This window comes from Podarcis liolepis (genome assembly GCF_965112155.1).
Source record: "Podarcis liolepis genome assembly, chromosome: 2".
NCBI lineage: Eukaryota > Metazoa > Chordata > Lepidosauria > Squamata > Lacertidae > Podarcis > Podarcis liolepis.
The window spans coordinates 116,213,224-116,235,491 of NC_139555.1; the positions used below are offsets into that span (position 1 = coordinate 116,213,224).

Sequence of the window (22,268 nt, forward strand, 5' to 3'; positions counted from 1 at the left end):
AATACCAAATTGTGGGTGTCTGCAGAGGGGCTTCAATGGGCATACACTTGCCTAGGAGTAAATGCCATTGAACTTAATGGGACTTAACGACTGTCTATTGCAATGCGGTCCTTTTGCTGGACAGGAAACACCTAACCAGGCAGATGGCGCTCATTCCCTCTTTTTTGCAAAATTGCGAGTTCCCGAATGGAAACAGACTTTCCAACATTAATGATCTGGGGGCGGGGGACGCACCAATGAACTCCAGCGTTTGCTGCGAGGCACTGAAAGAGTTAAAGGGCACTGAACGAGGATGCCTAGAGTGGCCGGGTATGTGTGACAAATTGGGGGAGAACTCAGGAAAGCAAAGCCACTTCCCCCTCCTCCTTTCTTTTTTAATTGAAAAACAAATCCCCGCCCCCCTCTTTGGGGTGTCTTATCCTTGGAGCGATTAGGGGGCTGCTGCCAAGGGCGAGCAATGCAAAGCCTGCCTGAAGCAGGTGAGTTCAAGGAAGGAGGGGAGGGGAAGTGGATTGAGCGGAATCTAGCAGAAGGGGATCTGTTGGGAGAGCAAGCAGAGGGTGAGAGATGAGACTCTTCTCAGGCTCAGCAAGTGCCCTCGGGCTCAGTGGAGATCAGGGCTTCCCCCTCTCACCAAGGGCGTCAGATCAGCTAGGAAGGACCACTGATATTGGTTGTGATGGAAGAATGGGTGCTGTGCTAATCACAAATTGTATTTATTTATCATAATCTTCATCATACCTTCAGGATCACCGCACCGAATATGTGCTGGTTCAGACACTTTGGATCCGCAGAACTGGCAATGTTAACAGGTGCCACACATACTCCTTCTGCAGCTGTAAAATTTATCCTTTAGTGTGGCAGGGCCAACATGTTGGAGATCCCTGCCTGTCTGCCTGTTAATAATAATAATAATAATAATAATAATAATAATAATAATAATCATCATCATTATTATTATACCCCACCCATCTGGCTGGGTTTTCCCCAGCCACTCTGGGCGACTCTCAACAGAATTACCAAAAACACGATAAAACGTCAAACATTAAAAACTTCCCTAAACAGGACTGCCTTCAGATGTCTTCTAAAAGTCAGAAACTGTTGACATCAGGCCTTCGCTGTGCTCTTTGCAGCACCTGCTTAAAAACATTTTTGTTTAGGCAAACCTATGCAGACACATAGATGCTGGCATGTTTTAATATCTTTCACTGTTGGTTTTTGTCTTTGTTTAAATGTTATTAGCTGTTTTTATTGTTAATTTTAATATTTACTGTAAGCAGAGGTTTCATCTCAGCCTCATGCTTGTAGAACAAGGTTTCCCAATCTTGGGTCTCCAACTGTTTTTGAACTTACAACTCCCATCATTCCTACCTAGCAGGATCAGTGGTCAGGGATGATAGGAATTGTAGTTCAAAAATAGCTGGAGGCCCAAGTTTGGGAAACACTTCTGTAGAGCATGAAACTCTTAATGCCTGGAACCCTGGAGAGCAGCTGACAGTCTGACTTGACATAAGGCAGCTTCCTGTATAAACCAAGGGCCCTTCAGACATTGTTGAACGCAGTTCCCATCAGGCCCCAGCCAGCAAGGCCAACAACCAAGGATGATGGGAATTGTAGTCCAGCAATATCTGCAGGGTCACATGTTCCCCATCCATGAGTCATGGATGGTTGATAGCACATATGCTATATTTTTTATTAATTAAATGTGTCTAGTAGGGGAGAGTAAACATGCCCAGTTTTCATCGCCTGTTGCTTATTGGCATTGCTTTTCTTTTCCAGGAATAAAAATGGAGGAGCAAGACCTGAAAATGGAGGAGCAAGACCCGCAGGGCTGGGAATCTCAGCGGCAGAAGGTTTTGCCACTGCAGATGCAGGCCCCATTTTCAGGGTGGAAAAGCTTGCAGGTGCCTCAACAGATGTCCATAGGAGTTCATAAGGATACCCAGGTCTCTTTCAGAAGGTGGCCTAGTAGAAGGGAAGATTCTCCTGTGGAAGTGAAGGAAGAGATTCTGGATGAGGATGCTGCCAGCTTGGAAATGCGGCGCCAAAGCTTCAGGCAGTTCTGCTACCTGGAGACTGATGGCCCTCGAGACGTGTGCAATCATCTCCAGGAACTCTGCTATCGGTGGCTGAAGCCAGACAGACACACCAAGGAGCAGATCGTGGACCTGGTGGTTCTGGAGCAGTTCCTGACCATCCTGCCCCAGGAGATGCAGAGCTGGGTCTGGGAACGTGGTCCGGGGAACTGCACGGAGGCTGTGGCTCAGGTGGAGGATTTCTTGATGAAGATCCACCGGGAGGCCATGAGAACAGAACAAGAGGTGAGGGTTTTGCATGCTGTTCACCTTAATGCACCTGTGGACGGCAGTGGCAGCATAAAGAGAGACCTGTGGCATCAGGACAAAGGTCCATCCAATCTGCTTTGCATACAAAAGGTCCCGGGTTCAGGCCTCGGCATCTGTAGGGCTGGGAGAGTCTCTCACTGAAAATCCTGAAGAGCTGTTGCCAGTCAGTGTCGTAGATGATAGAGCCAATAACCTAAAAACCCAATAACTGCCCTGTGGGGATGTTGAGGAAAGTAGAAGAGGATATGCTCTACATGGGGCTACCTTGAAGGTGACCCAGAAACTGCAATTAATCCAGAATGCGGCAGCTAGACTGGTGACTGGGAATGGCTGCCGGGACAACTTAACACCAGTCCTGAGAGATCTGCATTGGCTCCCAGTACGTTTCCGAGCACAATTCAAAGTGTTGGTGCTGACCTTTAAAGCCCTGAAGGGTCTTGGTCCAGTATACCTGAGGGAGGGTCTCCACCCCCATCGTTCAGCCCGGACACTGAGATCCAGCGCCGAGAAGTGAGGCTACAGGGAACCAGACAGAGGGCCTTCTTGGTAGTGGCGCCTGCCTTGTGGAACGCCCTCCCTTCAGATGTGAAGGAAATAAGCAGCTATCTTATCTTTAAAAGACATCTGAAGGCATCCCTGTTTAGGGAAGTTTTTAATATTTAATGCTGTATTGTTTTTAAAACTCGATTGGAAGCCACCCAGAGTGGCTGGGGAAACTCAGCCAGATGGGTGGAGTATAAATAAATCATTATTATTATTATTATTATTATTATTATTATTATTATTATTATTAAATATTATCCCTCCTCACTCATGCTAGTGAGCAAGCAACAGAGCACATTCCCTTGCACATTGCTGGAAGCAAGTTGATGGATTCGTTAGCATCATTTAAGTTGAGCAATCCAGTCTGACATGTCCAGTCTGGATTGTTCCTGGTAAGTTTCCCCCCTTTATTTCCCTCTTAAAATAATAATAACATGACAGTCGTGTTTAAAAGTAAGAGTCAAGATTACTTACATTCACTTCACAGTATTGTCCTGAAGGCAGGCTTTATCTTGTGGTTACAGTTACATTTGTAGAGAGAAGAAGTCTGAGCTAGCCCTCAGACTTTCTACCTTGTGGCTTCCATCCTCTGTAAGGATGAGCCGTGTGCTGCTGGCTAAGAGCCAGAAGAGAGGAAGATGGCAAAAGAGCAGAAGAGGAAGATTGCTGCATGACTAGCCCTTTTTATAGGGTCACGCTCATCTATTTGGTCACACACACGCACACAGGCAGGTTGCTCCAGAGCTGGTATGACAGGAAGTCCTCCCTGTCTGGAGCAACATTTCCCTGTGTGTCCACTCTAGGCAACAGGAAATGTTGTATTTGACTGCTTCAGTGATGATACATCTAACACGCCCACCTCCCCAACTCATTTTAAAAGAGCATTGGATGTCAAACAGCCAAAGCCCTGGTTAAATAGGAACATTTTTGCCTGGTGCCTACAGGCGTATAATGCAGGTGCCAGACGAACCTCCCTGGGGAGAGCATTCCACAGATGGGGAGCCACCGCAGAAAAGGCCCCTTCTTGTGTTGCCACCTTCCAGGCCTCACATGGAGGAGGCACACAAAGAAGGCCCTCAGAAGATGATCTTAAGGTCTAGGAATGTTCATATGGAAAGAGGCAGTCCTTGAGGTATTGTGGTTGGATTGCACCTTGTACCCAGAGGCGTCTTTCCCATAGCGCTTAGTGGTGCGTCGCGCCAGGGTGCCAGCCTCTTTGGGGCACCCCAGCAAGTGGGGGAGCTGCGCAGCTTTGCTGGTGGCCTCCACTTTCCCTGCATACCCGCCAGCTGCGCCCAGCCAACCATATGGCTGGCGGGCACGCAACTTCCCTCCCAAGCCTCTGCGGGGATCACTCTCCTCCCGAGGAGGCTTGGGAGGAAATTATTATTATTATTATTATTATTATTTATTTATTTATTTATTTATTTATTTATTTATTTATACCCCGCCCATCTGGCTGGGCTTCCTCAGCCACTCGGGGTGGCTTCCAACAAAATATTAAAATACCGTAATACACCAAACATTAAAAGCTTCCCTAAACAGGGCTGCCTTCAGATGTCTTCTAAAAGTCTGGTAGTTGTTGTTCTATTTGACATCTGGTGGGAGGGCGTTCCACAGGGAGGGCGCCACTACCAAGAAGGCCCTCTGCCTGGTTCCCTGTAACTTGGCTTCTTGCAGTGAGGGAACCGCCAGAAGGCCCTCGGCGCTGGACCTCCGTGTCTGGGCAGAACGATGGGAGTGGAGACGCTCCTTCAGGTATACAGGACCGAGGCCGTTTAGGGCTTTAAAGGTCAGCACCAACACTTTGAATTGTGCTCGGAAACATGCTGGGAGCCAATGTAGGTCTTTCAAGACCGGTGTTATGTGGTCTCGGCGGCCGCTCCCAAGCCTCTGCGGGGATCGCTGTCCCGCAGCAGCATGGGAGAGAGGTGCGCCCCCCAATGGCTGGCAGTGTGCAGCTACGGCCACCCCAACACTATCCGTGGTAATTTGGGGGCGCTAGGTGAATATTTGCACCCCGGCGCCGCATCTGCTAAAGACGGCCCTGCTTGTACCTCTCCTTCCGGCAACTTCTGCAGCCAAGCTGGTGCCAGATGTATTGCTCTGCTTTCCTTTGGACCACATCAGCAAGGGTGAGAGGGTTTTTTTGTCCTCTGGGTATCCCAGGACCTCCATGTACACCACCCAGGCTTGTGTTCCAGGCATGTAGCTCTAGTGTCAGTTATGCAGCAAAAACAACACGGGAGGCTGTGGTTTCACTGAATACGCCACTGTTTCTCGAGAAAGGCAGATGCCAACAACATCAGAGACTTCCGGAAAGGTCTAGCCCAAGATTCCTTTGAAGAAAGTCTGTATAAAGGTTAGCAAATAAATATTTAGCACATTGTCACTTAGCTCAGGTCTGCCTACACAGACTGACAGTTGCTCTCCTGGCCCTTTGTGAAGGTAGGGTATTGAATTAGGGACCTTCTGCTCTGCCTCTGAGCTGTGACCCCTGAACTGTGTGCCTCTTCCTGTTCCAGGTCCCTGGCCTTTCAGAAGAAGGGCCTGTTAACTTGCCTATGTTGGAGCAGAATTCATCAACCACCATGGAAATCCATCTCTTGCTGGAAGCCAAGCAAGAGGGCGATGATGGGGAGACCAAGCTGGTGGGTAAGGATTTTATTATGGCTAAATGTTAACGAGTTTCTTTTCCTGAGGTTGTTTCTGTCATTCCCTTTCCAGCACTGCTCTTTGACGGAATTATTGGCTGTCCTGCACAGAAACCTCTTTCTGTGGGCCTGTTTAGGGAACAGCTCTGTATTGGGAAGATTTTTAATGTTTTATTTTATATATATATATGTTGGCAGTGGCAACCCAGTCAGATGGATGGGTACTAATAAATTTATTATTGTTGTTGTTGTTTGACCACTGGCTCCGTTCAGGTTTCATGCCACACAATAGTTTCACTAACCATGGCTTAGAACCCAAACCACAATTTCAGCTGCCAGCAAGGAAACCATGGCTTAGAGCTGATTCTCCACCTTAGTTTTGGGACTACAAAACATGGACTTTTCAGCTCAGGACTACAACTCCCATCAGCCCCAGCCAACACAGCTGGTTAATGGGAGTTGTAGCCCACACCAGGTTGGTGAAGAACCCTGCCAGAGCAGAAAAAGGGTCAAGTAAATGGAGCCAGTTCCTCTGAGGAGCACTTGAGAGGGGCACGGAGGGCTGGGGAGGGGTCTGGGGGTAGGGGAAGAATGAGGAGAGCCATGAGAACCAGATAAAGAAGGCCCCAGGCCGGAGTCACTCCACTCCTCCTAAAACCAATACACATTAGCTATCCTGTACAGTGGTACCTCGGGTTACATACACTTCAGGTTACATACGCTTCTGGTTACAGACTCAGCTAACCCAGAAATAGTACCTCGGGTTAAGAACTTTGCTTCAGGATGAGAACAGAAATTGTGCAGTGGCGGCGCGGCGGCAGCAGGAGACCCCATTAGCTAAAGTGGTGCTTCAGGTTAAGAACACTTTCAGGTTAAGAACGGATCTCCAGAACAAATTACCGTATTTTTTGCACCATAACACTCACTTTTTTCCTTCTAAAAAGTAAGGGGAAATGTCTGTGCGTGTTATGGAGGGTATGCCTACGGGTGGCATGCCTACGGATTTTCCTCCTCTAAAAACTACGTGCGTGTTATGGTCGGGTGCGTGTTATAGAGTGAAAAATACGGTAAGTACTTAACCCGAGGTACCACTGTATTATTATTGGAGGCAATATGTAAGGTAAGAAGAGGTAACTTAGGTTGTTTTTCAATGTCTTCCAGCAGGTGATATGCAAGTGAGGATGAAGGAGGAGGATCCTGAGCTGGAAAGACTTGACTGCATGAACGTTGACACAACATCCTTGAAAAGTGCTGAAAGCCTATCCCTCCAGGCCACTGAGGAGGAAGTGAGGGATATAGGTCAGCAAAGACCCATACATCACCAGGAAGTCGATCTGGGAACAGCAGCAGAAAACACTGTTCATCCCAAGGAATGTGATGAAAGGCCCTTCCAAGGGAGGGTTCATGGGTGTAAGAGAGAAAAGGTGGCCTCTGACACTGGGAAAAGCCTCTCCCAGAACTTGGTTCTTCTCAATCGTCAGAGGATGCAGAAGGGAGAAAAGGCCTTCAAATGCTCATACTGTGGGAAAATCTCAAACGGAAGGACGAACCTGATGATACACGAGAGGACCCACACGGGGGAGAGGCCCTACGAGTGCTCAGAGTGCGGGAAAAGCTTCAGCACCACCTCGAACCTCATAAACCACAAGAGGGTTCACACGGGGGAGAAACCATACACGTGCTTGGCTTGTGGACAAAGCTTCAGCCATAATGCGTCCCTGATAAGACACAGGAGGACCCATACGGGGGAGAAGCCATACGAGTGCTCAGACTGCGGGAAAAGCTTCATTCAGAAAGGAGAACTGATTGCGCACAAGAGGACCCACACTGGAGAGAAACCGTACGAGTGTGCTGAGTGCGGAAGAAGCTTCAGCACCAGCTCTCACCTGATAAGGCATAAGAGAGTCCACATGGGTGTGAAGCGATGGAACTGCGTAGACTGCGGCAAAGGCTTCGATCAGAAACTCAGCCTTATGAAGCACAAGGGGACCTACACTGAGGAGAAATAATAAAAGTACAGAGCAAGGATGAGGGAACCTGTGGTTCTCCAGATGTTTGGAACTCCCACTCCCACCAGTCTAAGCTAGCATGACCCAATGTTTGGGAATGATGGGAGTTGTAGTCCAGCAATATCTGGCGAGTCACAGCTTGTTCAAGAATATGGGTAGAGGGCTTCAGGCAGAAATCCATATTGTCTTGTTTCCACGATGGAGGTGGACAGAGAGAGGCTGCGATCAGCTGCTCAGGAATAGCTTGGTCCTTACAGTTTCTGAAAACATACAGATAATGTGTGCAAACATAACTTTCCCAATCTAACCATGGTTGGAGATCAATATCATGCCACAGATTCGCTCCCCATCTCCTCTATAGTACACCCTGCTTCTTTCCCTCAGTGGACTTAACCATAGCTCAGGATTGTGTCTACCTGTAGCTCGTGTTAATCAGGATTTGCACACCTGCAGTAGTGGCAGCAAGATGCGTACACGTACAGTCAATTAAAAGTTGGTTTTATTCCAGAAAAAAACATGCCACTTGTCTGGAGCTCTCTGCCCCCGTGACTTATGGCTACCCTGATGATGACTCAACTAAATCCTCAGCGTTGTTCTTCTTCCTCCGGAAACAATGTGCAAAAACAAAGCTCTTCCGTTGCTTCAATATCCCCTTTTCTTGTACCCCTCCTCTTCTGCGTTCTTGCACGCTGAGAGGTTTGCAAACTGGTTCGGACAAGCTATCGTCTGCTAAGTCCTGTGTTTCTCTGGGCTGTGAACTCCCTCCTGCCCTTTCCTCTGATCTTCCCATGACAAACCTCCCTTCGTCTCCTGGGCTGCCGTCCAAGTCTGGCAGCTGCTGCTGTTCGCTTGCTGGCTCCAGCCTGACACCTGCTTAAGATTCTGGTTGCAGTCTTGTCTGAAGATAACCATGGTTAGAATTAGCGCTGTTGTCAATGTAACACTGCACCATGGTTTGCTCTAAAAAAAGAGGAGGGGGGGACAAGAATTTTGGTGAAGGGGGAAGAAGATTCGGGTGAATGGAGAGTCTGTGAGCACATATTTTGCATCCCAAACCATGGGAGAACGGCACGGGCTGCTCTCTATACACACCCTCCTGGACAGACCTCAAATATTTATATTATTTATTTGCAACATTAACTGCCAATATAAAAAAATATGCCGTGATGGTGAACCATGTAAAATCAAGAATAAATTTGCCTTCGGAAATCCAAGTGCAAATGATAAATCACTACATCAGATTAAAAGAGACCAGTTTATTGGTTCTCATCCAGCTGTGCCTTGGCACCAATCCAGTTGTTGCACAGCCACACCTGATTCACATGTTATGAAGCAGAATCGGGTGCCATCAGGACGCTCCAAATCCTGTCTTAGTTGCTCCCAACTGCTTTGTATAAATCAGGGGTAGGGTACCTCTCTCACCCTCGGAATCCCACCGCCAGGATGCACCCCTGCTTTGCTCCCCACTTGTTTTCTTGCCCAACTGGAATGTCTTCTTGAACTCATGATGTCTCTTGCGTCTCTGGAAAGCTGCAAAGGTAAAGTTTACATTAGTTGCTCCTCCCACTTTTGCCACTTGGACACTCCCGCTGTTGGCATGTGACCCGCGGAAGGTTGCTCAGAGGGGAATGCAGTTCTTCAGATCAAAAACGGTTCCCCATCCCTGCTATAGATGTCTAATAGCATTGGGATAAGTGCCCTGTGGAACCCAGATTCCAAGGGGCTGAAGAGCAGCTCCCCTGAAGCTGCTGCTTGCAACCAACCCTGGAGGTAACTGCTGTGAAACTGTGAGTGCATTCAGTACGTGCCCCACAGGGCCGAGCCCAGAGGATCCCCTGACCAATGGCATCAAAAGGATATTGAGATCAGGCGCTGTTGGGCAGCAGGAGGGGCAAAACTCTGGGTGTGCAGAAAGTCTGAGAAACGGAGGCTAAGAGCAGGACAGAAGTGGAAAGAGCCAGGAGGGCTGGGAGAAAGCAACTGAGCATTTATTTCTAAAAACAGCTCTTCTGCGCAAGAGATGCTTTTTGAAATAAAAATACTGCAACCAGCTAGTAGCAGGGCCCAGTTCACCCGTGAGGCAGTTGCCTCAGAGGGCAGATTGGGGGACAGTAAGGGAGGGGCCGCAGGTCCAAGCCCCAGGGACGCTGCTTTCCTCACTGCCTCCTGTTGCCTGCCTCCTCCCCTGCTGCTCTCTAGCCTCCTTTTTTCACCCCCTCGGGCAGCAGCTTCAGTGGGTGATAACTTCAGCAGCAGTAGCAGGTGATCACCATTTTCTGTTTTGCCTCAAGAGGCAGTGGACTCTGCAACACAAGAAGTGGTGGACTCTCCTTCTGGGATCAAATCAGAAATCTCTCTCATTCTGGGATCAAATCGGAAACCAGGACGGCGTCTCTAAATCAGGGACATCCCTGGAAAATAGTGGCACTTGGAGGGTCTGTCTTTCCCTGCTTTTTCATTCGCTGCCTCTGGTCTCCTGCATCCATTTAGCAGAGGATGGGAGAGGTTTTGGCCATCATACTTCTCCTCCACCCCCACCCCCAATATAAACAAAAGCACAAGGAGACACACCATTTTGGAGTGAGGACCAAAAAATAAAATTGTTTTACTATTTTATTACTTATTTTTGCAGTTCAATCTATCTATAAATTTTATTGTTTATAGCCAATGGCCACCACAATACAATATGAGCACAAATCACACAGCTGCAAAACAAAAGACATTGCATGCACCAGATCAGGATAAATCTATAGCGTCCAAAAGTTATTTTCACGGTTGTTTCAATGGGAAGGATATAGGGCAGCAGAGTCCAGGTGAGGTCCAGATTACAGCTTCCATCATCCTTGACTGTCAGCCCTGCTGGCTAAAGCTGATGGGAACTGGACAACATCATCTGGGGACACCTCAATGGCTATTCTGTGATATACAGAATCTACAATACTCTCCTGGTATGACCCACGGAGAGCCTCAAGGTCCATAAATAGCAACACCCTAGTGGTCCTGGGTCCTAAGGAAGTTAGAGTGGCTTCAACCAGAGCCAGGGCCTTCTCAACACTGGCTCCGGCCTGGTGGAACGCTCTGCCTCGTGAGACCATGGCCCTGCAGGATCTGATATCTTTCCGCAGGGCCTGTAAGACAGAGTTGTTCCACCTGGCCTTTGGCTTAGAATCAGTTTGATTCCCTCCCCCTCTTTCTTTTTCCTTTCTCTTCCTGTGAAGAGGCTGCATCCTAATTTTTTTTATGTTGTATTTTAATCTTGTTTTTTAAATTGTATTTTAATCAACTTGTTTTTATTATTGGTTGTTAGCCGCCCTGATCCCAGTCTTGGCTGGGCAGGGTGGGGTATAAATAAAATATTTATTTATTTATTTATTTATTTATTTAAAAAAAGGATTAAGGCACTGATCCAGAAGACAATGAACTGCTGACTGTGATTGGAATGAATCCTCTCCAAGGACCTCTACAAAGATGTCAACATAGCTCTTTGCAAATAAACGTTCCCTTTTAGAGCAATCATTTTGCTCTGGAGAGGAGCGCTTGCTGGGCCTGAGAGGTAGATTTGGTCCCCTTAAGGCTTAAGCCATCCTGAGTTGGGTTTTGTTTCCTGACAGCCAAAAGAAAGGGAGGAGCATCTCTCCAGAGAAGGAGGCTCCTAGGAAGGTGTAGAGATGGGCTCCTGTGTCGGCATCGAAGAAAGACACCTCCCTCCCATCATAGTTCAGAGTCACTCGGATCCGCTTAGGCTTGTTGCTCAGGGACAGTGGAGGGTTGTCGGGGGGGTTGAAGGCACTGTACCAACCTCCCCTCTTCCCCACAGCCCAGACCCCTCCTTCAGGACTCAAGGCTAAGCAGCCCTTTCTCCTCGCTGACTTCCTGGCAACCCCAAGAGCCCACATCTCCTCACTTCCCACAATGACTTCCCAGTAATGGCTGCCTTTGGTGAAGCCCTCACGTCCCAGCACAGCAGGATCGCTGTAGAACCTCTCAGAATTGTTGGGCAGGTGTTGATACTCGTCTCGCCATCTCACGCTTTTGCAGTCCTCAGACAGGACAAGCCGAGGATAAGCTGTGGCTGGATCCAGAGTGACATTTGCTGTTGGGGAGAGAGATGAGGCGTAAGGAAAAGAGGCAGAATCCGCGGAAAGAGAGGACACACCAATACAAGACAAAACCCAAGAACCAGGTTCCCTCTCTCATGAAATAGGACTTCATTGCATTGCATTCAGGATTGGGACCCTCCTCTCCTTCCTCCAGATGATAAATGCCCTTTTTGCTGTCTTTTTAAATTAGGCTCCCCCCTCTTATTCAATATATGTTGCTGGATGAACATTTTGTATATTCTGTTCATTGTCTTACATTTTTCTGACTTTTTCTGACTTTTACATTGTGTATTTTATTTGCTCAAGTTGTTTTGAGATATTTTCTCTGTATAAAGAGATTGATAAATGTAATAAAGAAACAAAATAAAAACATTATTTATGCTGTACCCCTCCTGTCGATACAGGTATCTCAAATGACCCAGAAAATGTTTACTTTCCTTTTTTGTGTGAGTGGATCCAGGAATCGGATGCTATGATGGCTGCAACATCACAACAGTGCAATTCACTCAAGTTAAGCTACTGATTGTTCCAAGGTCTGGGGGACGGGCTGTTTAAACCCAATAAAACAACATTTCCCATCCCCTCTGTGAATTTGGTCTTCCATTGGAAATTCACCTTTCTGAGCCAGTCTGAGGAATACAGTGTCTGAAGAAGGAAGAAGATAGAAAGTTTAAGCACAACAGTGTTGGACCTCTGGTAAATCTTGTCACAAGAATATGACTTAATAACATAATGCATATTGGTTATTTAAAGTTAAAGAAATTAAGTTGAACAAATATTTTTATAAAAAAAACTAATAATAATAATTGAAACAGAAATAGAAATTGAAATACTTTATTGTCACTTGTACAACTTGTATACAGTGAGATTATACAAACACCCCCACTCAGCTCTCTTAGTCTTAATTCCCCTCGTTTACTGACACACACACACACCAAACCCGAAAGTCAGTTGCCCTGTTGTTATCTTTTCATTCAGCAGCCTAACAGTCCATGGATAGAAGCTGTTCTTTACCCTGTTGGTGCGACTAATCACGCTTCTATATCTTCTGCCTGAGGGCAGGAGATCAAGAAACTGCTGGCCAGGGTGTGAATAATAATAATAACAATAACAATAACAATAATGTATATATACTGCCCTTTATCAGAATATATCAGGGTAGTTCATATGGGGAACAGATTAAGATAATTAAAAATGTAAAACACAGAAATAATAAATCATACTAGAAAAGATTGTCTATGAACCTCATAGTTCAAAGTAGGATCAATAGTGGTGCATAAGCTCTGCAATACCAGTCTTTGGCAGGAATACAAAGGGGAGCTGGCCACAGCCTCACATCTGCCCCAAGTACACTGGTGGTTCCAATGGTGGGGGTTATTAAAGCCGCAATTTTTTAACATAACAAGAAGCTAAACTTGCAGAGGCAAAATTGGCAAAGCTCTTAAGCAAAAGGAAGTCCCAGACCTTCTAAGTGTCCCTAGTTTCCAGGGACAGTCCCGGATTTACAGAAGCTGTCCAGGTTTCTGATTTGTCCTGCTTTTCCTTAGGACATCCCTGTTTTCATTGGAGAAATGTTGGAGGGTATGAAGTCCTGCCTCACTGAATTTAATTTCCAGTAGCATTGCCCTGGAACTCTAGAGATGGTTTTTGCATCAAAGGCTGGTAGGATCATATATGGGACGTTGCCCTCTCAGAGCACACGACACAGCTCTGTTGGAGTGGTCAGATACGCAGGTTTGCCAAATGAGGTCAGTTTGGAAAGGTTATGGTTTCTCTTCCTTTGTTTTGCAAGCAGTAACACTTCCGTACTCAAATTTCTATATGGTCTATCTGGAGCTCAATCACAGAAGGCGGAGAACTCAGTTAAATATAGACGTCAACTTCAGCACTGCTTGCACTGTGTCCTATTTTTATGGCCTTAATGTAGTCCACATTGTGGTTTTTGTTCTTGTTCGAAAGTGGATAAAAGCATTTTGGGGGTTTGGGATTCTTTCAAACCAACACTTAGGTAGAGGCTGTTTGGAATGTCCCCTTACTTCTCCTGTGAAATGTGGAATCTCTTGTGAGACCAAGATGGTTGCAGCACTAGATTTTTTCATTCTGTGATTTGCCCTGAGATCTAATAATGAAGGAGTGGTATAAAAATAATAGATAGATAGATAGATAGATAGATAGATAGATAGATAGATAGATAGATAGATAGATAATAGATGATTGATGATTGATAGATGATAGATAGATAGATAGATAGATAGATAGATAGATAGATAGATGATAGATAGAGATAGAGCACATGCAGGTGTGAGTCTGAGGAGGAGGAGATGCTTCAGGAGGGTAATAGGCGCTTGTTGTGAAGCCCAAGCAAACTCTGAGAACCTCCCAAAGGACCACTCCTGATTGTGTAGTGTCAAGGGGAATTGGGGTTGCTTGTGTGTAAACCTCTAGCTGTTCCAAACTGCTTAGGGGCGGTTGTGTCTTTCCCTGACTGAGCAGCCTTGCCGCTGCTGCTCAGTCGCTAGCAGTATCCGTGAGTGGGCGTCTCCTAAATTTCCTCCAGCATAAGAACTCCTTAACGGACAGCCTTCACCTCGCCTCTCTGCGCGGAAGCCTTCCGCGCAGAGTGGGCGTGCCGAGTGGTGGTCCTCCACCCTCCTCACTGACTTCACTGGAAGAGTCTCGGAGCCTCACCTCCGAGATGCTCTCTGCCTCTCCCTTCTTCCTGGTGTCACCTGGACTTCCTTCCCCAGACGCCGTTCTCTCTCTACCCTTACTCGTTCCCTCTCCTGCAGAATCCGGAAGCCTCGCCTCCCCCCTCTGCTCTGATGTCAGTTCCCTGACATGTAGATTGGCAACAATACACAAAGGAGATTCCATATAGTTATGAACAGAAACAAAAACTCAGGACTTTACAATACAATACACCCTGGTGCATTTGTGGCGGTTACCATTTCAGCCTCAGAGGACAAGAATGGCAATATAAATGGGGCAATGGGTAGTTACAGGGGTGGGGGAATGATGACTAGGCTGAAAAGAAGGAAGCTCTGCTGGTGCCACTATTTGGCAAGAACAAAATATAATGAAGAGTCTGGCATGCTCATTTTCAGACTTATACAATACCTAGCATAAAATCCTCACTGTCATTATTCATTACCTTTGAACTGCTTCATGTCACCCTGCAGAAGGGGATTTGTAGCACAGAATTGCGAGATCCTTTTCTTCAGCTCTGGAGGGAGATCCACTGGATTCCCTAGTCTCTCTCTTTTCTCATATCTGGTGGAGAAAAACAATTTTAAACCACCCAACTCCAAGGAATGCAAAGGAATTGAGAGGAGGAAGGAACTGCTAGAAAGCCGAGAGAGAGAGGCAAGCACAGAGGGATTGAGGCCCAGAGGGATGGCGGAGATTATGGACGCCAAAGCCTGGGGGCCAGAACACGGTCTCTGAGTCTCCCCACTTACATCTATGCCAGTACAAAGAAACGTCAAGTGATACCATTACGGTCAGAGTTTCTCTGTTTCTAGCTTTGCAGCATTGCCTATAACATGCAAAGGGCATAGGGTTGCCATACGTCTGAAATTTTCCAGACATAGCTCAACAACTTTGCCAAAAAAAGCCCAACAACTTCTGCATCCGGATTTTAATTTTTTGAAACATGGCAACCTTAAAAGGGCATAAATTATCTAAGTGTACAGTTGTACATCAGGTTACAGACACTTCAGGTTACAGATGCTTCAGGTTACAGACTCTGCTAACCGGAAGGAGTATCTCAGGTTAAGAACTTTGCTTCAGGATGAGAACAGAAATTGTGCAGTGGTGGCATGGCGTCAGCGGGAGGCCCCATTAGCTAAAGTGGTACCTCAGGTTAAGAACAGTTTCAGGTTAAGAACGTACCTCCAGAATGAATTAAGTTCTCAACCCGAGGTACCACTGTATTGACAACACATTGCATATTTCATTCCATCACCGATTCCTTGGCACTGGGCCATTCTTGCCCTCTTTTCAACCCATTGCTCACTTCATTTTTGCCTTGATTATGCCTTTCGGCTGCTCTAACCAGTTGTTAAAATTCAACAAATGGAATCAAATGCAACTCGAAAAAGCACTTCGAGAAATAGCAGAGTGGGCTACAGAAGACAACTCCCACCATCTTAAGAGTATATGTAAGGGTATCTAAGAAGAAGTTTAAAAGTCTAGAAAAAACTGAAAGGATTTTGCCTGGCTCTTAAAAGATGTTTTCTATTCTTTGTCATTTTCTGAGAAAGAGAAGAAAGGAGCAGAAAAACAGGTTGGACATGAGGGGTTCAAAGGAGGGCTCCTGTTGTTACCTGCGAAATGCTGCAGGTGTGGGGAGTCCCCCTCTCTCTCCCTTGGAGCCTGGAGGGGCAGGTTTTATGTACAGTGGTGCCCCGCAAGACGAACGCCTCGCAAGACGGAAAACCCGCTAGACGAAAGGGTTTTCCGTTTTGGAGGCGCTTCGCAAAACGAATTTCCCTATGGGCTTCCTTCGCAAGACGAAAGCCCATAGGGAAATCTCCGGGACAGCGGGGCAGCGCAGCGCTTCTTCCCCACTGTCCTCAGACCTCCTCCGAAGGCTGGCGGTGGGGCGGAAAGCCCTTCTACACGCGCCAGCCTTTGGAAGGCTCCTCCGAAGGCTGGTGGTGGGGCGGAAAGCCCTTCTCCCCGCGCCAGCCTTTGGAAGGCTCCTCCGAAGGCTGGCAGTGGGGAGAAAAGTCCTTCTCCCCGCGCCAGCCTTTGGAAGGCTCCTCCAAAGGCTGGCGGTGGGGCGGAAAGCCCTTCTCCCCGCGCCAGCCTTCGGAAGGCTGTCCTGAAGACTTGCGGTGGGAGGAGGGTTTTCCTTCCCACCGCCAACATTCAGAATGCTGTTCTGAATGTTGGCGGTGGGGAGGAAAAACCCTCCTCCCACCGCAAGCCCCAGGAACAGAGGAGAAGCGCTGCGCCCCTTCCCCTCTGTTCCCGTACCTGTCCTGAAGGCTTGCGGTGGGGAGAAAAGCCCTTCTCCGCACCGCCAGCCTGGCAAGCGGTTTCCATAGGAACGCATTAATTGATTTTCAATGCATTCCTATGGGAAACCATGCTTCGCAAGACGAAAAACTCGCAAGAAGAAAAAACTTGCGGAACGAATTAATTTCGTCTTGCGAGGCACCACTGTACTGGGCTCCTGGACCCTTCCCAGCCTCATGAGGAGAAGCAACTGGAAATGAGAAGGACCCACTTACCTCTGCAAGGTGCTTCTCACATCCTAGAGAGAAAAAGAGGGAGAGAAGAAGGGAAATCAGTGCCTGCCACAAGATAGACCCAGGATAGGATTCGCTCTGGCCCTTTGGCCCATGGAGGAGATATTCACGAGACTATTGTCAACAGACAAAATGGCTCCATTTTGACGCAGTGAAAGGTGAATTATTAGATGCAAATGAATAGAACAAAGCTGCTCCCACTTTTTAAAATCTGCAGGGAAACTTCCCAGTTTTTCATGCAACATAAGAGAGAAAACCCACATTTGGAAAACAATGGAAAGAAGCTCCCATAGAATCGTAGAATTGTAGAGTTGAACTCGAGGGTCACCCTGCTCCTCTATAGAACAGCCCTGGCAACCAAATATATATATTCCAACAGAATATATATATATATATATATATATATATATATATATATATATATATATATATCTATAAATAAGGAAACATCAAATCTTTAAAAACTTCCCAAAATGATAATAATTCCCTTACAAACACACTTTCAGCTGCTTCTGCCACAGCCTTACCCGGAGGAGTTCACTTCCCGGCTGCTGGCGTTTCTCCTCAATCTCCTGGATGATCCTTTGAAGAGAGGAGAGTTCCTCAGAGAGCCGGTCCATGAGCTGATCCCTTTTTGCTGCAATCTCCTTCTCCACCTTCTCCACCTGATTCAGCAGGCGCTTCTCTTGCTTTTTGAGAAACTGGCGCAATTGCCTGAACTCATTGGCTGCCTTTTGCCTCTCCATTTCTGTTAATTTCTGCAATAAGCATAATAAAAAAGAAGAGGAAAGGAATTCAGCATCTCTATTTGTGTCCAGTCTTCGCAGAATAGAGGGGTGTTGTGAGAATTCCACAGGAAGGGCAACTCTGGATTCTCAAAGCCTACGGGACCGCCTCTCTTGGTATGCCCCGCGGAGGACCTTAAGGTCCACAAATGACAACACTTTGGAGGTCCCAAATCGCAAGGTGGTTAGATTGGTCTCAACTAGGGCCAGGGCCTTTTCAGTCCTGGCCCCAACTTGGTGGAACGCTCTGTCACAAGAGACTAGGGCCCTGCGGGACTTGACATCTTTCCGCAGGGCCTGCAAGACAGAGCTGTTCCGCCTGGCCTTTGGTTTGGACTCAGTCTGGCCCTTATGTTTCCCTCCCCTTATGGGTTTGATCTATGGGCTACTTTTAAAATGAGGCTGCATTTTAAATTGTAATTTTACTGGTGTTAGCCACCCTGAGCCCGGCTTGGGCTGGGGAGGTCAGGGTATAAATAAAATTTATTATTATTATTAAAGGCACGATGAGAAGAAGAAGAGTTTGGATTTGATATCCCGGCTTTCACTCCCTTTAAGGAGTCTCAAAGCGGCTAACATTCTCCTTTCCCTTCCTCCTCCACAACAAACACTCTGTGAGGTGAGTGGGGCTGAGAGACTTCAGAGAAGTGTGACTGGCCCAAGGTCACCCAGCAGCTGCATGTGGAGGAGCAGAGACGCGAACCCGGTTCCCCAGATTACGAGACTACCGCTCTTAACCATTACACCACACTGGCTGGAAGATGCTGACTCTGAGACTTCTAAACTGGGTGGGAAGCGTTGGCGGTAAAATGCCAAGGATTGTAACAAGTAATTTGACCCAGAAAGGGCTGGTGGTGTAAAGCAGTGTTCCCCCACGGGGGGCCCCATGATATTCAAAGGGGGCCACAGGTGAAAAATGCATAAATGGGGGGCCACAGCAAGAGACTAGGGGGCCACAGAGGGAAGTGAAAAGTGAAGCAAGAAAATCCTGATTGGCTGGCTATTCGCTTGGCCAATCCCAAGTGGGTAAGGGGGTGCCCACCAGGGCCTGGAACTCCTTTTTGCCATGTGCGTTTTCTTGGAGTAGTCCTGGTTTTTTCCTGGCAGGAGGGGGCGATGGCTGAGGCTCCCATTTCAGCCAATAGAGCCCACAATCCAGAACCCCCATGTCAGGTAAATGTGATGGAGGGGTGGCAATGGGTAGGGCTGGGTGAGCCGGAGCTGCTTTTTTGCTGCCCCCTGGTGGCAGCCTGGGCCTGACTCTGCAATCCACCCCAGCGCCTAGTGGATTGGGGCCTTTGGATGTTGCCGAGGCGCTTTATAGGTTAAAACCAGCACTTTGAATTGGGCCCGGAAACTAATTCGTAGCCAGTGCAGTCAGAAGAAAGTCACACTGTGTACAGTGGGCCTTACTCCCACTTTTAGGAGAGATGAGGGCTTTCCAAAGGACATGTGTTCTGAGGACTTGGGCTGCCTCTTGGCTTTTGTTTCTCTGCATTTTACATGAAGTTTCTCAATATGAGGGTGATGGTTTATGTCCTCCTTCCCTTCCCAGTGTCCAGGTCACTTACGAGAAGGTCTTCGCTTTCTCTTTTCACCGCTGCTTTTTTTACCAGAATTTTCTCTCTCTCCTCCAGCAGATTCTCCAGGCAACTATCCATCACATTCTGAAGAGAAAACAAAAACTCAGGATTGATTTGGAGAGAGTAGAGGTGGGCGATGTGCTTATTTTCCGCCATGCATTCAAGCGCCTGGGAACAAGGTCGGCCCTGCGCTTAGGAAGAGTGATAGGCTTGAAGCTGCTCTGTCTCCTTGCAGAGGATGCGATCCTAGGTTTTAAGTGAGTAGTTGCAAAGTGCTTTCTGTCATTTTTGAGTAAGACCCGTTTGTATAACTCCTGCTATTTCTATAAATGGTATTTTTACTAGAGGCTTATGTGAATTGCTGAAACAGGCACAGAGCCTAAAAGGTAAATACAAATACATGTATAATTGCCATTTTTAGGGCAATTTCCTGTTTGCTTTCAGCCTTAATTCAAATTATGAAGTAATCTAAAGTTCAGTTCACATTGCTAAACATCATGTGAGAGGAGTTTTTCAAAACTAAAATTAATCAAGAGTTATCTTAGGTCCACTATGAGTCAAGCTCGGATCTCTGGCTTAGCCATCTTGTCAATTGAAAACAAAGTAGCGAAAGGAATTGATTTTGATGATGTGATTTCAAAATTTGCAGAGAACAAAGTTCGGAAAAAGGGGTTTTAAGTGCTTTTGCCTACAATGTTAAGTAAATAAACCAGAAAATAACACCTGCAACTATAAGTATCTTTTTTCCCCTTCTTTTAATAATTTCAATGTGGGGGGGGGGGGCGGGGCGGGGTGACAAGAAATTTTACCACCGGGTCCCGCCTGATGTTACTACGCCACTGAGCATAAGTGTGGATGAACCCTAAGATTCTCCTGTCAGACTGCACAGCTGCTGTGTTTGCAATGAGGAGAAGGGTGTTACCTTGTTCTTCACCCCTTGGGATGGATGAAACTATCCTTTACAAAATGTTCCAGGAAATGTCAAAACAAAGAATCCCTTAATACAGAATTTTTTTTAGGGGAAAGATGGGAGCCCCCATTATTATTATTATTAATTATTTATACCCCACCCATCTGGCTGCGATTCCCCAGCCACTCTGGGCAGCTTCCAACAAAACACTAAAATACAATAACCTATTAAACATTAAAAGCTTCCCTAAACAGGGCTGCCTTTAGATGCCTTCTAAAAGTTTGGTAGTTATTTTTCTATTTGACATTTGGTGGGAGAGCGTTCCACAGGGAGGGCGCCACTACCGAGAAGGCCCTCTGCCTGGTTCCCTGTAACTTGGCTTCTCACAGCAAGGGAACCGCCAGAGGGCCCTCGGCGCTGGACCTCAGTGTCCGGGCAGAACGATGGAGGTGGAGACGCTCCTTCAGGTATACTGGACCGAGGCCACTACCTACAGAAAACTAGAAGCTCCCTTGCATTGGGAGTTGCTTTCCAGACACATTGAGACAATATTCTGCAAAGAGAACGCATGGTGGGAAGGAGGAAGGAGTCAGTTACCAAGTGCAAAGATGACTTCGTACCTTGTATTCCTGGACAACTTCTTCCTTGAGGACCACCGTGTGCGATTCATGTTCCGGGGAACGTTCACAAAACATGCACACCAATTCTTTATCATCTCTGCAGAACAGGTGGAGTCTTTCCTTGTGTTTCTCACATAGCTCCTTTCCTCGGAGTTTAAACTTTTCTGATATATTTGCCAGGTCCCAATTGGGACGGAAATTCCCTTTCTGGATCTTGGCTCTGCAGACAGGACACGCCAAGTCCCCCGCACCCTTTTCTTCCCATTTATCGCTGCAGTTCTGGATGCAGCCCTGACAGAAGTTGTGGCCGCAGTCCAAGGTCACGGGGTCTGTCAGAAAGTCCCTGCAGATGGGGCACTTGACTTCATCCTCCACATCTGTGGATGGAGAATAGGAGGCCATGGTGGGTGGAGAGTCTGCGGCTTTGTTGACAGAAGAGGCAGCTGTAAAAAAAAAAAAAAAAAAAAAGCAAAATGAGAAGCAGCTAGAGGATAAAGGCCAGTTTGGGGGGGGGGGAACTATTGGTCAATAAGCATTTCCAAATCCTTCCAGTGAGGAGTGACCGTGCCTCCAGACTGTGTGTGTGAAATAGATTAAATAGCTCCACCATCCTAGTGGAACAAACAAAATTTAAAAACACTTGGCCTTTTTGTGGTCTGCAATAGAAGTTTCTTGCCTGGGGCGAACAGTTTCTGTGTGGATGTCTTATTTTCCACAGGATTGTGAAGGCGAAGGCAAGAGTTAAAACACCCCTGCAGGTTCACTGAGAACTGAATGAAAACAGCCCTTTCTGAGCAACCAGTTGCCTGGGACCATAAATTGGGGTCTAGTGGTAAAATACTCACCCCTGGATTAGCTTTCTCTTGCTGCCAAGATGCGGGGCTGACTGATTGACGAGAAATTCTGAGGCTTCCTTTTTCCTCGGTCAGCTATTCCTGCTCTTGCTCCCTCGCCCTTTCTTTATGACAGGGCAGAGAAGTGCGCATGATGTAACTACAACCAGGAACTCTTGCCTTAAATGGTGCTTCTGGGAATGCTCATCTTCCTCCCTCTCTCCCTTCACTTCTCAAATATCACTGATTTCCTCTTCATCTTTGCTCCACCCGAAAGAAAGAAAGAAAGAAAGAAAGAAAGAAAGAAAGAAAGAAAGAAAACCACCCTTCTCCATCGTTATTGAATTGAGCATTTGTGTGAGACGTCTTTATACAAAACAGAACAAAGACATAGTTTCTTTGGGGGGAGGCATGGAAGGCTTTTTAAAATCAGAAATATTACAGTAAATGGTTAATGAGTAACTGCTTTGGCCTTTCTAGCATGAACTTTGCCTGACACTTCAGCCACACCCATATTGTTCCTGATGCAGATATAGACTGGCTGTTCCTCTGTGTGTTCTGGGAGATCAAGAGGAAGGGAACTGGTCACAGTAGGAGGAAGATTCCCTGGCTTCTCCAGCAGCCTGCCTGA

The 22,268-nt window shown here is 47.0% G+C and overlaps 2 protein-coding genes across 6 annotated transcripts; one reads left to right on the forward strand and one right to left on the reverse strand.

The window, feature by feature from the left end:
* Nucleotides 1–269: 269 nt before the first annotated feature.
* On the forward strand, nt 270–8,760 carry LOC310701552 (uncharacterized protein). Of its 4 annotated transcripts, none has more exons than XM_083492634.1 (5): nt 270–479; nt 748–812; nt 1,780–2,321; nt 5,414–5,543; nt 6,707–8,760. In XM_083492634.1, exons 2-5 carry the CDS (start codon nt 764–766, stop codon nt 7,549–7,551), a joined length of 1,566 nt encoding a protein of 521 aa, XP_083348760.1. In that variant the 5' UTR covers nt 270–479; nt 748–763; the 3' UTR covers nt 7,552–8,760. The 4 variants fall into 4 exon arrangements, with proteins under 4 accessions (XP_083348760.1, XP_083348762.1, XP_083348759.1 ...); XM_083492633.1 differs by having other exon boundaries at nt 281–479; nt 6,704–8,760; XM_083492636.1 differs by lacking the exon at nt 748–812 and having other exon boundaries at nt 279–479.
* A 1,386-nt stretch (nt 8,761–10,146) lies between these two features.
* Nucleotides 10,147–22,268, reverse strand: LOC310701646 (tripartite motif-containing protein 10-like). 2 transcript variants are annotated; one of them, XM_083492870.1, is made up of 8 exons: nt 21,650–22,268; nt 20,805–21,220; nt 19,263–19,358; nt 17,434–17,664; nt 16,889–16,911; nt 14,803–14,921; nt 12,267–12,296; nt 10,147–11,644 (listed from the first exon to the last, which is right to left on the reverse strand). In XM_083492870.1, exons 2-8 carry the CDS (start codon nt 21,204–21,206, stop codon nt 11,127–11,129), a joined length of 1,419 nt encoding a protein of 472 aa, XP_083348996.1. In that variant the 5' UTR covers nt 21,207–21,220; nt 21,650–22,268; the 3' UTR covers nt 10,147–11,126. The 2 variants fall into 2 exon arrangements, with proteins under 2 accessions (XP_083348996.1, XP_083348995.1); XM_083492869.1 differs by having other exon boundaries at nt 20,805–21,247.